Source organism: Sinocyclocheilus anshuiensis, unplaced genomic scaffold (assembly GCF_001515605.1).
Source record: "Sinocyclocheilus anshuiensis isolate Anshui unplaced genomic scaffold, SAMN03320099.WGS_v1.1 scaffold1844, whole genome shotgun sequence".
NCBI classification, from domain to species: domain Eukaryota; kingdom Metazoa; phylum Chordata; class Actinopteri; order Cypriniformes; family Cyprinidae; genus Sinocyclocheilus; species Sinocyclocheilus anshuiensis.
Genome location: NW_015555830.1, coordinates 107,563 through 125,662, shown reverse-complemented (window position 1 = coordinate 125,662; position 18,100 = coordinate 107,563). Strand labels below are relative to the sequence as shown.

Genomic DNA, 18,100 nt, shown 5'->3' with positions numbered 1-18,100 from the left:
TGTTGTTTTTTAGCACGTGTGTTTGGCAGTGTTATTTTTTAGGATTACTGATAAACTACTGTCATTTGATTTGTATTATTTGTATTTGTTATTTATTTTAATTTTAGTTACATTATGTCTGAATTTATTCTGTCTGTATAGGTCTTTTATTAAGTTTTTAGTTTTATTTAATTTGAGTTATTTTACTACTTCAACAAACTAAATGGAAATGAAATAATATATATATATTGAATTTATAAATGTGTATGTACATATACAGTATATATGCATGTGTGTGTGGTTGTACATACACATATGTAGTTGTTTTTTTTGTGTTTGGCTTAGTGTTATGTTAGAATCATTATTATACTCTTATACCCTTTGTTCTTTACTATTTTGATTTGTTTTTAGCTTTATTTTTTGTTTTTCATTTAAATGTTAAGTTTTGAAATTTTGTTGTATGCATTTGTCATTTTTATTTAATCTCTTTATTTTTAAAATGTTTATAGGTAGTATTTATAAAGTTTTAGCTTTTAGTTTTGGATCTGTTTTTAGTTGTTTTAATACTACAATTGATTGCTTCTGTTGTCCTCATTTGTAAGTCGCTTTGGATAAAAGCGTCTGACAAATGACTAAATAAATAAATAAAATAAATATGTTATTTACAAGTGTACAGTTTATATTTACATGTTTACAGTTTAGTGTTTATTTGCATGATAACATTTATAGTTGGCATGAAGCTGAAGTCGAAAACATCTTAAAAAAAAACATGAATTCAAAAAAATAATAATGTGAACATATATCATTTATTTTAAACACTGCAATATTCCATAAAAACATAAGAACTGTCAGTTTGATTTTATCATAAGCTTAACATTTAAAGGTGATGAAAGGCCCAAAGAAGATAATTAAGATATTATTATTCTTGCAGACGTTTAAATCATTAAATAGATGATACCAAAGAAATCAAAATACTTTATTAAATTTTAAAAACGTTCATATAATCAACTAAATTAACACGTTAAATTGACAACTGTAAAAATGTCAATAATAAAGGCATGTTGAAGCTAAAGCTTACCTTCACTGTCATCCTCCTCCTCTCCATCCAGGACTTCCTCTTCTTCGTAATCATCATCTTCCTCGCTGCCTGTTGCTCCTTCCTCTGATTCCCCCTCATCTTCTGAGATGTCCTCTGAATTTCCATGGCATGCGGGAAGAGAAGTCATTAAACAAAGTAGAAAACAGAATAAAAATATGTATTTATTAAATGCAATCCTGACCTTAACCCTAAAAAGCCACTGTATCATCTCTGATACACAAATTTCTAAGGCCTCTTATCAACATAATCAAAAATAATAATAATAATAAAACAAAATAAAAGATATTTGACCATTTTTAGCAAGTAAAATGCCTTTTAGTATAATTGCACAATCATCCACCTTCAGCTTGTGATTCTCGTGTCTTCTAGCTGTGAAATCTTTACAGATTTTTATAAAATAAACAAGAATAAATTGTTAGTGATATTTCAAAATTAACACTTACTGGACTTAAGTAACTTAGGTTTACGTGATTATCCATACTTAATGTTTTAGAAAAATCATGTTGAAATGTGAGAATCAAGCACGATCGTCGGGCTTTAGGCTTCATCTCTCAATCATCATTGTAGTGAATTGCATTTTTTGAAACTACAGAGCTTTGATCATAAAACTAAGCATTCAAATATCATCTTCCTAAGACATGATTGTGAGATATATAGTGCATTGGCGTGTAGCTCAAGAAAAAATGGTGGTGGGGGGGCAGGGGGCTGGTGTTAAAAATAAATAAATGAAAATTTTGTAACAAAAAATAAATACAATTAATTAAAAAATATGATTTTTCTTATTATTTCGTATAGCATGCTTTCCAGGGTAGGGTAGAGATGATTTTTGGCACACTAAACGTCCTGTGTTGATGCAAGATTACTAACCGTCATCAGAGATGATGGACATGGCAGGTCTCTTCCCTTTTCCGTGGGAGATGTTCCTGTTGATCAGCTCATCCTGGCTGTCCTCCTCATCCATGGTTAGCTCTGGTCTGCTCTAGATAGATCTCAGCACTGAACAACCTGCAGGGCACACATACATTATCCAATGTCAACATCCACTCCAAATGTGGCTAACATTTAAATACAATGTTAAAGAGCATTAATACATCAGAATAACCTAATAAACGAGGCTTTATCATCATACATATAATTGCTAAAATCAAACTGCCAAATTTTAATACACACACCATCACATAAACTACTGCTTTAGATCATTTTTTTTCACGACACGTTAAACTGTCCTCGGAAATGTTGTACAGTTTGACACACAGCATAACTCTCAATGCTTTATTTATACGAAATAATGTTATTGCCTTGATGCTAACGGCTAACACCAATCCAGCTGATAAAAACACTGGCATGCTTCATTTACACTACACACTCCAGGAAGGTTATAATGAGGTGGATTGCAAACATGAAAAAATAATCATTGCAAAGCACCAAAAGTCTGTTTATTTTGTGAAACTGAGCCTTGAGCACTTGCACTAAAGCTAGGGCTAAAGCTAACACGCTAGCTGTGTTTCTTGCCCTCAGTCTAAATTTAACTCATCAGCTATTTTTGTTCAATTTCACATCCAGGCCGTACTAAGCAGCTTTTAAAGGCGGTAAATGTCTCATTTATTGAATTCATCGGGGAGGTTATAATTTCGAGTATTAGTACCTACCCTGCAAGGTTGTGTAAGACATCAGTTTTGAAGTCCACACGGCGTTAGTCTTTGCCGCTACCGGCTGCAGAAATCACGAATCCTACTATGGGAAGGAGCTGCTCATGAATATTAATTAGGTGACGTGAGGCCCGCCCAATAGGCTTTCTACGATTGGCCGAAAGTGATTTCTCAAGGAATCCTACTTGGGTAAAGGTTTGGGATTATGAATATTAATGAGCAAAGTGACCTAGCAAACTTAGCATGACTAGATTAATGTTAATGAACTAAACGTTCAGCTGTTGAAGACCATAGTGAAAGGCACGCAATCACAGCCCTTTCGAGCAGTCTTCAGATATTCTGTTTAAATCATTTATTTATGTATTCATTTTATTTTATTATTTTTTTATTTTTTGCTTAATTCACTAGCATTCACGATAATTTCATAAAACATTGTTTATATATTTACACTATATTGTTTTTCGCCTGCTGGTCAACATGCATTTTCCAGATTGACTGATAAATTCTGATAGGGTTGTTGTCCCTATTAAATTATTCATTAATTCTAGTAGCAGTATTTAATCATTTATTTAGACAAGCATGTGAGCATGAAAATTGTGCTAAATTGATTGGTCAATACGGAGGCCCTAATGAGACATGGTGAGATGAAAATTAGATGCAAAATTTTATGCAAAAGATAAAAATTGTATGCAAAATTTTTATATTTTGCATAAAATTATGCAAAAGAAGAAACAGTTAACGCTAATGCGAGGGTGTTTCTAATGCAGTGTCTATGTGAGAGACGGTAAATTTGCCATCGTTCTCTCTTCTGACTGCCGTTATCAGTCTCTCTCAATTTTTTTCATTTTATTGAAATTCATGAAAACACTATCGTGGAGTTTTTCTTTTGCTGTTTGAGCAAATGGGAATGCAAAACATATATTTGTGGTACTCTCCCATTCACTGCTCTTCAAGTTAACCCAACTATGACGACTTCCGCTGCTGAGAAACCCGGAAATGTGAAAAAGGTCCATTGCGTTCTCATGAGAAACACTGTATTTGATCGCAAAACGTTTGCATCCTCTCACAAAATATTCACGTTCTCTCGCAACACAACTGCGTTCCTCCAAGAAACTTTGCATTTGCCTGCAAAATATTTGCATTCCTGAGAAATTTTGCACTTTTGTGATGAAAATAATATGAGGTAGCCAATAAGAAAAAAACAACGTAAATGCCAAAGAAAATATATATATATTGTTACCCACATGCTAGCGAATGCAAAGTTTCTTGGGGGAACACTGCAACAAAATGTAAAAGTTTTGCCAGTGAACGCAGAAGCCATGAAATATATATATTTTCCTCCCAACTCATTTTTTCTGCCAACTTGCTTCACAAGGCTCATGTCATATCAGCATAACAACAAATATTACAATATTACCTAAGGGTATTGTGTGCAATCAAACAACAAAGGACCTAAGACAGAGCCTTGTGGCACTTTGTACTCTGAAACTTATAAAAAGTTATTATGTGAAGAAAAGGACCTTTTAACAGCTCTTGATACAAGCAGAGAAATGTAGCTATGGTCAGATATTAAAAGTGCTCTAATTGCTGAAACGTCCCAGCATTCAAGGATGCTGGTGCCCCCAACAGGTGCTTCTTAACTGTATGATAAAAATGATTGTGTACGCATTTAATATAGAATTGCGTGTATCTCTGAACTCCCTCACACAATCACTCATTGCATCTCAAGTCGTTTTTAGATGTTTCTTCCATAGGTTTGGAAGGGGCCAGTTTCCATAGTTTCACGGCGGGGCCAGTGTTGCCACCTTTAATTAGTGCAAAAAGCAGCGTGTGCGAGTTGAGTATACATTGTCCCTTAGGTCGCCATTCCCTAATCAACTTTTTATTATAATTTATTTATTTGTTTGTGAAGCATATTATGTTTATTATATATTTATCATATATATTTACATTTTTCTAAATCAAACGTTTATTTTAAAACGCAAACTCCATGCCCTCCCTAGATATCTTTTATTTCAAAATCCTAAAATGTATGTATTAGCTTACATAACAAATGTAAATAAAAAGCCATTCTAATGTTCAAAATGACTTTTCGCGCCATCTCTCTCAATCCCCCCTCTCTCTCTCTCTCTCTCTCTCTCTCTCTCTCTCTCTCTCTCTCTCTCTCTCTCTCTCTCTGCATGCTTCGTACGTGCACATCCACCCTAGCTTCATGGCTTTACTACACACGGGCGAACAGAGTCCAACCACTTTCAGGACGCGGGGGGAGTTATTTTTTCTAAAACACGTAAAAGCAATACATAATTGTATCAACCGAACAATTTAACACCAGATTCCACTTGCAAAAATCAAAACGCAAAGTATGATGCGTAACTTTCTAGAAAATATCAGAAAAGCGGGAAATAAGTGCGCCGAAAATGGTTCCTTCCTAAAGTAAGACGTGCAAAACCGAACGCGCCGCACCCCGCTATAACCCTGCGAAAACCCACCGAACTTGATGCTCACAGTCGAGCCCCTGCGACGCTGTAATTCGATAGTTCCATTTAATAGGCGGGCTTTCAGTGGAGAGATCGGCCAGCTATTGGCTGACTGTCACGTCAATCAAGCACTGATTTGCATAAGCAGGTCAGGTTGCAGTTGCAGGGGAGTGGGCAGGGTTGGTATAGTGAGCTGAACTTCTGCGCTGCTGTAGTGTACTATCCTCAGTTTAATACTTTATTTCGGAAATTATTATCTTTGACGAAAACATCTGACGCCTTGTGTGTTTTTATCAACACCATTAAGGACTGTTGGATTTGCTGTTCATACAGTAATTAACGGGTTTATCGGGAAGTTGAGGTGAGTAAGTGTGTCTTTTTGCTTCAATTGTCTGTCAAAAATAATATTAATCGCTTTATTTGAAAGTGATGAACCGATATGCTTTCATAATTGTATCCTTTAATATTTCTGCTTTGCTTTCTATGTATTTGACACGTATATAGCAAAATATGGACGTATTGTATAATGAATATTTCACCATCAGTGCTAAATTAAAAATTGAGACTTATTTGAACAAAACACGATTTATTTATTGATTTATTTTACATTTAAAAGCACCTTCAAGTGTTTCATCCAGGCCACATGGTCAAAGAATATATCATATCATTTTATACCTCATCTGATTAGCATATCATTATCATATATTAATATAATTATGCAAAAGAAGATATTTGCCCATGCACGTCATTACGTAGAGTTGCAGAACCTGTAATCTTACTTTTACTTTACTTTACTTTTACTTTTAGTCATTTAGCAGACGCTTTTATCCAAAGCGACTTACAAAGAAGAAAAAGTAATTAAAACTAAAAGCTAAAACTCTATAAATACTATATATATATATATACAGGTGCATCTCGACAAACCAGAATGTCGTGGAAAAGTTCATCCACTTCAGCAATCCAACTCAAACCGCGAAACTCGTGCACCAAACAAATTCAATAATATTACAAATTCTGTCATCTAAACCCTGTTATATTTATTCAGATGTTTACAGTGATATTCTGGGTTTCCAGTGGCATCCGAATCTGTGATTTCTGAAAGCAGGTAAGCCACTGACTAACGCACATTGTGCCTGTTCTCCACTCCACTGTGCGTGTGACAGCGGCTAACCAGCTTTTGGATGCGTGCCTGACTTCAGCAGCCGTGGGAACGTCCCACCGGAGACTCCTGAACGGGTCGAGGCAGTCACGGTCACTGGAGGGACGCTTTTGGGTCCCCCGTCCCTCCACGAGTCTTTCTGCTCCTGCAGCTCAAGTGTTGAGTGTTTGATTCCCGTGCAGCACATCACGTGCTGAAGAGATGAACGCATACATCTGTGCATACGTGCAGTGTGTCACAGACATGTGCTCCTGACTAAACTCACATCTCTAGATGAAGCTGCTTCGCTCAGTCATACTTGTATATATCATAATAATGTTGTCTTGCACTAAACCGTTATGCAATTCCAGTTACAGTAGCTGTGTAAACTGAACCAGCTCTGAATCATATTCACACGTTTAACAGACTCGCTCTGTTAGCTGTCCTTTCCTTTAATTTAGCATAGTAATAATTCAACTTTCATTCTGATCAGCAGTTTCAGTTTTGGTTTCGTAATTGTATTATATTATATTGTATTATATTTTGAAAATTAGTCAAATAAAATATACAAAAATTCAAATAAATCCTAATGTTTCAGTGTACATTGTTGCATTATATTATATGAAATATATTTTATGAAATATAAAAATATAAAAATGTTTGAGTATAAAAATTAGCTTTTAGCAACAAAATATTAAAAGTTTTAATATAAAAAAATATTAGAAGTTTAGACTTTGCTAAAGAAATGGTGACATGGTGCATTAACAATTAAAAAAAATGTTAAATTTGGTTAAAAAAAATTAAATAAAAGTATATTTTTTAATTTATTAAAATGATTAATCATTTTCACTATGTTTATGTTTTCATTCAATTATATTATTATTACATACAAAATAAATCTGAATGTTTGAGTACATAAACAACATATTAAAGGTTGTGGTAAAGAAAGACATGGATAGCATGGTTTATATTATAAAATACTATATATTATATTGTATTGCATCTAGGGGTGTGCGATATATATCGTCTGCGATAATATCGTAATTGTTGTTTGTGACATTGAATTCAATAAACAATAAGTTAATTAAGAGACTTTAAGACAGTTTTTAGACACCGTATTGCTTGTTTTTGCTCTATTTCGCCAACAAAAATCATCCAGAATACAGCCACAGTGCTGTTTTGTGTCTCTGAGCAACATGACGGTGTTTCGGTCTTGAATGAATCAACCGTTTAAATGATGCGGTTCAATCGCAATGACTGACTTATTAAGAGGGATATGCTGCCACCTGCCGGCGGTTTTAATTTCACATTTCGGCTTTTTATTTTTTTTTATAGATTTTTTTCATGTTTTAAATCATTTCAAATATCAGTATTCAACGTTTTATGTTTAATATATCAAAACATTATTTATGCATTTGCAATTGCAGGTTAAATGCATTCATGTCTTGCATTAAACAAAATACATGTGTGTAAATACATCTAAATGCCACTTCAGATGCAGCTTCTGTGTTGATTTCATTTGCTTGGTAACAGCCCAAATGTCTTATTATTCTAATTCCCTGATTAAATGTAAGAATTTGACTCAAAAGATAATGGACACTTCTAGAAAAAATGGCTTTATCAAGGTAAAAATGCCCATAAAATGTAAAAATCTGTTTAAACTTATTGGAAAAGATTAATTTCTATCAGTATGAACTGACCACCACACAGAATATGAAGAATATTAAAAACATTATGAGTCAGCTGTCTTCGGCAGTCCTTAAGGTACCAGCACAATAACACACTCAGCAAAATATCGTCTAATTATCGTCATCGATAAAATCCCAGAAAATATCGAGATATTATTTTTTGTCAATATCGCACACCCCTAATTGCATCATAATATATCAAGTAAAATCTTAATGTTACATATTATATGTAAATAAAATATAAAAAATAGATCAAATAAATCCTAATGTTTCATAATACAAACATACTTTCAGCAACAAAATATTACAATTCGTGGTGTGATTTTGTGAAAGAAATGTTTAACATTGCGACGAGTCAATAATTTCTTTAATCCAGGCTAGGGATGTGCGGTATACCGGTACTGGAAAAATACCGGTATATATTATATTTCAAACGGTACGATATCATCATTTTGCTCAATTCGGTATTTCATTCGCTGCTGTTCCAAAGTTCACCACTATGTGGCAGTGTTACCCAAACTGACGCGAAACCGGCAAGCATGACAATGGAGAAACGACAATGGATAAAACAGGTGAAACTCACTCTACTGTCCGAAATTAATAAATAAAGAAAGCGGTAGAAGTGAAATATGGCATTACTTTGCCTACAAAAGTGATGAAAAAGGTGAACCAACCGACCTTAATTCACCAGTCTGCAAGCGCTGCTATAAATCATGTGCTGCCATGGGAACATTTGTCACTCGCTCATCCTGATTTGTTCAAGGAGTTAAAAGATCGACAGGTAAATGTGTCTCTTTCAACTGATTTAATTTAGACTTTTATTTTAAAAAGATCAGTAATATTATTTTTAGTATTAGTAATAGTGATGAAGGGCATATCACTGCTAAGTATGGACGTGGTTTTGCGCAGCTCCTCAGTGAACAACGGCTCTGTGTAGTTAATGCTGCTCAATGTGAAAGCCCGCACGTGATGGAGATTTACCGCTGATTACAGAACCGGCTTTACTGATAAGATGCGCGTTAAATATCGCATGCGATTAATCGTGCAGCCCTAGTCCACACATACAAGAGCATGGAAGAGACCAGCGTCACAGAAAACCCACTTTCTCGGTGGAAAAGGCATGAATCAAGCCTCCCCATTCTTTCAACATTTGCCAAATATTACCTTTGCATTCCAGCATCAAGCTCAGCCTCTGAGAGAGTTTTCAGTACATCAGGCCTGATCTGTAGCCCACTAAGGTCCAGACTATCAAGTGACAGCGTTGACACATTAGTTTTCCTGTCCAAAAATCTGCAGCTAACAAAGGAGCTAGCAAAAAAATAAAGACTGAAAATATATGAAGATGTGAACCCATTTTATTCAGTCCCATAACCCCAAAATCAACATTTAACCTGTAAACTCTACTCTAGGTTTTTTTTGTTGTTACATTCTGATACATTTTCTTTGCACCATGTGATAAAGACTGAAAAGATATGAAGAGATGATCCTATTTTAATTTTATCTCTTCAGTTTTTTTTCTTCAAAATCAAAATCTGACCTATGTTCAATGTAGGTTTTTTTTTTTTACATTTTGTTTGCACAATTTTTCATGCAGAGTTCCAAGCAGTGCGTTTAATAAAATTGTTTTCAATTCACTTATATTTTGAGGCTGGTTATTTGTCACCTATGGTATCGATTTAGTATCGACACCGAGGTATTAGAGCCTAGTATCGTACCGAAGTCAAAATTGTGGTATCGAGCCATCCCTAATCCAGGCTTTGTTTTGAAAAGCCAGTTTGTTCTGAATTCAGATGATTTGAGTGGTTTATAGTTACATTTTGGGTAATATGTATATTTAAAATGTAAATCCTGCCTCCTAATACTAATTAAATGAGCTGATAATCAATTTGAATGTATTATATGGCTGATATTAGTGAAATAGTGTAACGAACGATCATTATCTTGTCTGGCGTGTGTCTGTTAATGGCTCTGGCCCACATAAAGACATTCATCACGGATTACAGATTGCTCTGAATCTGAACGGCCTTCAATTGTGATTATCCCGTTCGGTGACATGAATGAAAACATGTCACTCTCATTAATGGACATTCGTGAGCCACGGCTGTGTTTGGGTTTATCTGTATGGCTGTGTAGTATAGCGTCTGTAGCTGTAGCTGTAGAGACAGACAGACAGCATTGATTTATTATATGATCGCTGGTTATCGCTGATGAGGATTTGAGTCGAATCGCACTCTGTCAGACAGGCTCTTGATCCACTCTCACAGAGTTAATCATGATATCTCAACAGCCAAGCAGCTCAGACAAACACCTTCTAATTCACTGGGGTTTTTACTGTATCATACTGCTCAGGCATGTTTAAAGAAGACTTTCAGAAAAATATGACAGCAGTTATGTGGACGCCTTTGTGGTGCCGTGAGAAAGAACAGATCAGACTAATGACTGAAATTGTAGCAGTCCCTTTATAAAAACACGTCTTTATGGATTTTTATACATCATGTGGTTTGGGGTTTAGTTCAGTGTTTCCTGTAAACTTTTAAGATCAAGAACCATATATGATCAAATGTATATGTTTATTATAATTACTTGTGGAGGTCAGTTGAAGTTTTTTTTTTTTTTGTCACTTGAATTATCTTGATAAAGTAATGTGTTCATGAGTTAGTGTCTTCTAAACTTAAAACCAAAACATGAATAGGTAAGGATGTAAAAATCTAATAACATATATATGACAATTATAATATGCAAATTACTGGGGGAAAAAAATATGAAAATATCTTTGCAAATTTTAAATAAATGAAATATTATATTAAAAGTATAGATATTAAATATTACATTTATTACATAATATAGAAATATATTTGTTAATATTAATGATTTTATATATTTCTAATTTATTATTACATATTAATGATTAATTAATATGTTTGCTTCTATTGTCCTCATTTGTAAGTCGCTTTGGATAAAAGCGTCTGCTAAATGACTAAATGTAAATGTAATATTAAGTAACTTAATTATATAAGTATATATATAATCTAAAAATAATATTTTTTAAAATAATATATAAAAACTTATTTGTGGAGGTAAGGTCAGCTTGAGTATGATAATGCATAATACTAAGAAAATATGATACTTATTATGTATTTATTTATTTTTACTCAAATTTGCATTTTAATATAAGTTGTAATGAGAAAAACTAAGTGGTCTCTAGTGGACATTTGGACACCAGTGAGATACTATTATAATTTAAATTTTTCTGTTTTCATTTTAATTTTTGTAAAAGGTTTAGTAATTTTGTTGTTAGTTTTTGCCATTTTTATCAGTTTATATTTTTATACATTTTTATTTCTGTATTAGTTTTAGGTATAGTTTTAGTTAACTATATTAAAGGGTTAGTTCACCCAAAAATTAAAATTAGCTTGTGTTTTACTTACCCTCGGCATCCTAGGTGTATATGACTTTCTTCTTTCGACCTCATACGTCATCCGCCCGGAACTGCTTCCAGTGTACAACAGAGAGCGCAAGCTAGATTACAGTGATTATTACGTTTTGAATATGGATATTTTTCTTACAAAAACGCATCGATTCGCTACAGGAGGCCTTTGTTCACCCCCCGGAGCCGTGTGAGACATTTTTTTTTTTATGGATGGGCGCTTTTTATTTAACTTCTTTTGGACTGATGCATGCAACACCCGCTGACTGGCATTAAACAGCTTGAAAGATCAAAGACAGTTTTTAATATAACTCCGACTGGATTCGTCTGAAAGAAGAAAGTCATATACACCTAGGATGCCTCAGGGGTGAGTAAAACACAGCCTAATTTTCATTTTTGGGTGAACTAACCCTTTAACCCTGGTATATACGACAGGTGTGTGATATGGGAATACTCATTTTAGCCCTAACATGTTTATTACTAAACCACGTTTAAGTGTTAGAAAACATCCCGTGTTTGCTTTCACTTACCATCTGACCTTTGTGAATCAGTGATAGAAAATAGCAAACGATGAACGATGACTGAACTGTGAGCCTCAAACCATCACACGGGAATCATCTGAGACACAATGCACATTTAAGTCTTTATTGTACTTAAATACGTACACACAAGTAAAAGTTCTCGAGATAAAATCTGGTAATATTTTACAGTAAATACATGTTTTGAAATGTACCAAAAAAAGTAGTAAATATATAACATAAACGGTTATACAGACGACAGTTAAGACAGCAGAGTTAAGCAGAAAGTCATTATAAATCCTTAGCCCTGTGCTTCAGCTTTATTACCGCCAAGCCGATTCTCTGGATGTCAGGACTGCAAGACACACAGAAAAGTACACTGAGTGATGCTGTTGGGTCGTCCAATCATGGTAAGTACAAAAATACGCCACTGCGGGCTTTCAGACACATGCATGCACACAGCACAGCAGCTGAGAGAGAACAGAAAGAAACCTCGAACCCAGAGAAATATCCGAACGTCACACTCTACTGTGTATGAACCCTGAGTTTTAGTTCTCGCCAAACCGGCAACATACTGCCTCAATCATATAGCACAAGGCATTGATAATGTGTGGGAATCATGAATTTGATGTAATTTGTTCTTTGGAAATAGCAAATACACACGGAGACGTTCCCGCAGTCGCAGGCCTACTTTGCAGGTTCACTCAGAGTGTCCCGAAAGTAACGGCTACAGACCAGAAGAACAATCAAGCACTGGATAAACCTCTACTAAAATATGAGGTTTTGTCATTTATGTGTTGTTTATACAAAGACAATGTCATCATGGGGAAGTTTCCCCTCAGAATAATTCAGTCAGCAACAGGTCCAACTTCCAAAAAGTCTCCGTTTTGTAATCGTTTAAAAGTAGGCTATACGAGTAGCTACAGAAATAGTTTTTATTTTTGAATACTGGTGGTTCACAATCAAAAGCCACAGATGCTTTAAAAACAAGTGTTTTATGTACAGTGTTCACAATCTATTGTACTAACATTCAGACTGTTTGGATCATTGTCCACTCAACACATCTTGAACAAATATTCTTTCAGGAGACGAGCTCACACATGAAAGCCATCCTGTCATTAGATGTGCCAAAGGGATAGATCACCCAAAAACGAAGATCTGTCATCATTTACTCGCCCTCACGATGTCCAAAATCATATGACTTCCTTTATTACGTAAAACACAAAAGGAGATAATTAGCAGAATGTTCATGCTGCTGCTTTTCCATTCAAAAGCATGAAGTAAACGGGCTCTTTTATTCTTATGAATAAAATATATTCTATTCTAAATTAAGAATAGTGCAATTAATAGTGCATTTCTTAAGAATGTTTTTATTTTTTTTCTTAAGATTGTTTTAAAGACAAAACAGAAGCTGTAATTGAAATCCTGAAACAACGTTCTTGAAATTCACTGTAAAGTGTGGATAACTTCCAACTTGCCTAAAATCCACAAAGGTAAGACGTTTAATGAATTTATTGGGTTATTTGAACATTAAGCATTACAACATAAGACTAGCTACATATCATACATTATTACTATTATTAGAGATGATTTTTTTTCAACTTGTTCAACAAATACCACCATACAATTAAATATCACCTTTCATTTTCTTCTCAAAAAGATTATGAAATTTAGACTTTATCTTAGATTTTGATGAATCCAGTCCTGATGAAAACAATCCATTAAAGTATCATAAAAGTGTCCAATGCGACTTTTTTGCACTATATTTCAAGTTTAGAAGCCTTCAGAAGTCACATGATATATTTGTGTGCGAAAGAGACCCAAACTGAAGTCATTATTAAATGATAATCTATATGCATTTACGCATATTCAAACTTCTCACATAGATGTCGCCCCAGTTGGACATCAATGACACTAAACGTGTCAAAGCTATGCTGAGTCCAGCTCACCACAGAAGTCTGGGAAAACGTTCCTGGTTGGAAAAGAGCAGCGTGAACATTCTTCAAAATGTCCTACATATAGGTTTGCAACACCAAGTAAAGTAAATGACAACTGAAAAATTTTATTTAATGGATGAAATATCCCTTTAATAATACACACACACATACACACACACACAGCTGCACTATAAATCAGCAAAACAGCTGTTAGGACTCAAAACGTAAGGACACCAAACTGGGACAGAAGAGCGAAAAGAAGACAAGGAGTGTAGAACTCAAGGGAACATGGCAGAAACACTTTTGTTTGCATCAAATTTGAAGTTAAATTACATCTTCGTAAGCAAAAATATCTCGACTTCAACAAAAGTTTTTAGCAGCTTGTCAAGATGTAATTTAAGACCAACCCACTATCCCTTAAACTAAAGTGTTGAAGAGCACAGGTTGTGGTAACACTTCTTTTTAAAAGGCACTACATACTGACTTCATAGCATTGTAATATGTAACATCTATATTTACAGACAAATAAGCATATACTGCACATTAATAGCACTAATATACAGTGACTGAAAATATATCAGTTTTGGATTGAACTACGGTTATGTTGTGTAAATTAGTTGACGCAGTGCCTTTCAGCTAAAGTGCTACAATAATCAGGCCTGTTGATCAGAAGAGGGCGGTTAAGGAGGGCCACCATGCAGGCACCGTCACCCAGAAAGGGCTGCTGCCACGGGCGTGTGTGTGGCAGCTGGGGGTGCAGGCAGGGAAGCAGCAGCAGCGGCAGCATCTGTCACACATACACACCCTCAGGGTTCAGGCTGGACACCAGGGGGTGCTGCAGGTTGCGCGGGTGACCCAGGAACTGCTTGGCAGTGGGACGTGGGGGCGAATCTGTGGGAAATATGGAGTAAAATATACAACAATAACAACATAAGTCCATATAAACACACAAATGTCTGTACTAGCTATTAACCACCATATGACCGTAATATTTGTTCAGTGTACAACCAGAAATCACTACAAGGAATATTGTAACCAGTGTAAGAAATGAGCTGAGATGTTTAGCATCTCTTTCTTTACATAAGACATATTCACACTAAAGTGAAATTTCAGCATAAATTCAAGAAGACTGGATGCTATGTTCTGAATAATTATGCATAAACAAACATAATGATGTAATGTGAATCAGTGAAAAAATTAAGCATTGTATACTGCATACTGAAAGTATATACTGTATACTGACTGCTATAAAAAAATAGCATGTCAAACAGTATGCATTATTCAAGTATAAACATTTGAAACTGTATTAAATCTACAATGTCACTTTACCTCTTAACGTCAAATGTTTCCTTTGAATTTAGCAAACATCATCCGGTGATAAGGTGATTATCTTTCATTTTTAGTGCAATTTTGTTTTAAAAATCTTCAAATGTGCAGGTTATACTGTAGCATACTACTAGAAATAGTAATGGTAGCATGCTGTTAAAGTCAACCATTTAAAACCACAGATCATATGTTTGCAGTTCAGTTGTTACATCAAAAATGTAGGGTCAAGTTGAGCACATTGCATTGTGGGATATATTACTGTATACCACCGAGTGTATTCTGTATACTGCACATTATAGCAAATGTAGTAAACTACAATTAGTTGGCAGTACACAGTATATAATGTGTAGTATGCAGTAAACAGTACGCTAGTATTCCATTATTAATTGATTTTCTCTGTTCAGTTAAGTATATGTACCTGCAGTAGATTGTGTGTGTGTGTGTGTGTGTGTGTGTGGAGGCCATACCACTGTCTTTGTGTTTGTCCTGCTGTTGTTGAGTCAGGTCCAGTTGTTCTGGGTGTTCACTGAGGTCTGTGCGGGGCTGAGTATGAATAGGCAGGGCTCCAGCCTGCTGGATAAACTGTTGTAAATTACACTGTCTCAGCTCCTTATTCAACTCCTCCACTTCCTCCTGCTTAGCCTACACTCAGAGAGAACAGACAATCACAAACAGCCTGCTTACTAGAATAAAAACAGTTTAATTATAAATACGAATTATTAAAAGCTATAATTGTTTTTGCATTGTAGTATGTGGCCAACAACTTACTATTGGATACGTTTTAGAATATATTTGTATTAATTTATGATTTGAATGTTTTTTTAATTTATATTTTGTTTTAAAATTTTAGCAGCAATTCTTTAATTAATACATTTAATCAATTCCTGTACACTTTTCATTGCGTGTTGTCTGAATACAACATCATAACCAGCAATTTTGCGTCTTTTCGTTTTCTTCTTTATTGTAATTCCACCTGTAGTCACAAGGGGGCACCATGTTTTAACAGCAACAACAGCCAAGTTGTGCCCTGTGGCTCTGATTACAGTAATCCTAGGATTTGTTCTCTATGGGTACGTTTGACACCTTTCCAGTTGTAGTTTTCATTTGTTTAACAAGACAAGCCAAATTCAAATACAGACAAGTCAATGATAACAACAAAGTATGTAAAGTATGTAAAGTATGTAAGTAAGTAATCACCTGAGTTGCTATTTGAAAACTATGATAATTCACCATGTTCTGTTGATGGATCAACCTAATTTGCATGCATGACTTGTCTAAGAGGAATAGATTCTGATTATGTAAGATCCGGTTAGTCATGTTTGATTTCTTTGCTTTCTGGAAGAACACATAAAGGAAGGCTTTTGAGTGGCACTGTGGTATTAAGTAGTTTAGACCATCTTCACAGACTTGCAAGTCTTTGATTTAAGTCACTGGAATACTGAAATGCTGTTATAAAACTGAGGCTGATGCATAATTATGTACAGTTTGAAATTCATGCATGCCCAGCAGGAAAAGAAACTCATTCAATAGGTATACACCTTTATTTTGTCCTTTCAATGCATAAAATGCACAGGACATAAAAGAAATGCATGTGTGTCCAAATAAAAACATTTGTTTTTGTGCACAGAAAAGTCAGAATCCATAAGTTTGAACTGAGTGTGAACTAAGGTTCATATGAATAATTTCAAAAGATGAGTACCTTTGTTCACTTTCAAATTTTCAGTTCATTAATCATACACCTCCACTCTCCTGCATTCGCAGCCAACAGCTACAAGCCTCTCTCTAGAGCCACGCCCTCTCTGCTTACCTTCAGCAGAGTCTCCGCCCTCCCCAAAGCCTTCTCAAGCTCTAAAAGCTCCGCCTCCAATTCCTCCCCCTGCTTTTGTCGATTTTGAAGATCTGCCTCGACTACCCCCAAAGAGTCTTTTGAATTGGACTGGGTGGGCAAGATGTCCGCCTGTAGCATTTCTCTCCGAATGTCTTCCTCAAGCTGCATGGCGCGAGTGTTGAATTCGTGCAACTTTTGCCCACAATCATCCAGTTTAGCATGCAGCTCTCCTAACCGGCGCTTCATCCCACACTCCCTTTCGGTCTCTATCCTTAGTTCCTCTTCCCAGAACTCCTTGTCCACAAACTCCTGCTGGTTCTTCCACAGGGTCTTCTCCAAAACTTCCATCTCTGCCTGCAGGGATGACTCCTCAGCAGACGACTGTTCCCAAGTCTCGCATTCCTTGTCGACTGCCAACAGCTGGGACTCGAAGGCATGTAGCTGCTCCCGCTGCTGGAGAACATGCCGGAGCACCTCCTCTTTAGATGGCCCCGGAAGGTACTGCGTGTGTGGAACTGGGGACGCCCTCTGTTCAGGAGAAGGTGTTGTATGAGAGTCCTTAGTTTTCACACGGGGAGAACTGGAGGGGCCCAAGTTGAAGGTATAAGATTTCTTTGGCAATCCCCGTTTGGGTTCTGATGTGGAAGGCTTGGAGTGAGGGAGGGTGCGGTTATGCAGACTTTGCTCTTCACTGCTACTGGGACCGGTCCGCCGCAGGAAGAACTGCACCTCGCTGCTGTGTTGGCCCAGTTTGGCCAGGGACTCCAGTGGGCGCTCATTGGCCAGAAGTTGGCGCTCGGTGTCCCTCAGTCTCTGAATGAGAATGTAACGACCCGTCTGGCCTGTAGAGAGCACAGGGGTAGTTAGAGTCCAACAATATGTACTATTATTTTGTGGACAATCCCACTGGATCTAGGGGAACTGTCCTAAGGTTACTTCAAGTGTCTTGCTGAAGGCCATTTTGGCAAGGGCTCATGGACCACCACTTTGTGTGCCTCTAACCTACAACCTACTGGTTACTAGCCCAGATCTTT

At 35.8% G+C, this 18,100-nt stretch overlaps 2 protein-coding genes and 1 long non-coding RNA gene across 6 annotated transcripts in view; 1 reads left to right on the top strand and 2 right to left on the bottom strand.

The window, feature by feature from the left end:
* Positions 1 to 2,802, bottom strand: part of phrf1 (PHD and ring finger domains 1) — a 26,618-nt gene extending 23,816 nt beyond the window's left edge. The window contains exons 1-3 of the mRNA XM_016469685.1: positions 2,728 to 2,802; positions 1,946 to 2,083; positions 1,058 to 1,171 (exon numbers count right to left, since the gene is read on the bottom strand). Of these exons, the coding sequence (XP_016325171.1) occupies positions 1,058 to 1,171; positions 1,946 to 2,039 (208 nt within the window). The 5' untranslated portion in view covers positions 2,040 to 2,083; positions 2,728 to 2,802. The remainder of the gene's footprint in view (positions 1 to 1,057; positions 1,172 to 1,945; positions 2,084 to 2,727) is intronic.
* Positions 2,803 to 5,397: 2,595 nt separating this feature from the next.
* Positions 5,398 to 11,157, top strand: LOC107675375 (uncharacterized). Its single transcript, XR_001632592.1, has 3 exons — positions 5,398 to 5,565; positions 6,250 to 6,854; positions 11,146 to 11,157. It is a non-coding gene; the product is annotated as an uncharacterized LOC107675375 (long non-coding RNA).
* A 2,591-nt stretch (positions 11,158 to 13,748) lies between these two features.
* The window catches only part of LOC107675384 (ras association domain-containing protein 8-like), a 39,720-nt gene continuing 35,368 nt past the window's right edge, over positions 13,749 to 18,100 (bottom strand). For 2 of the 4 annotated variants that reach the window (XM_016469691.1, XM_016469692.1), the window contains exons 3-5: positions 17,046 to 17,908; positions 15,706 to 15,880; positions 13,750 to 14,803 (exon numbers count right to left, since the gene is read on the bottom strand). In XM_016469691.1, coding sequence (XP_016325177.1) covers positions 14,703 to 14,803; positions 15,706 to 15,880; positions 17,046 to 17,908 — 1,139 coding nt within the window. In that variant the 3' untranslated portion in view covers positions 13,750 to 14,702. Of the gene's footprint in view, positions 14,804 to 15,705; positions 15,881 to 16,181; positions 17,909 to 18,100 lie in introns of those variants that run through there. The other 2 variants (XM_016469695.1, XM_016469694.1) reach the window with 2 other exon arrangements.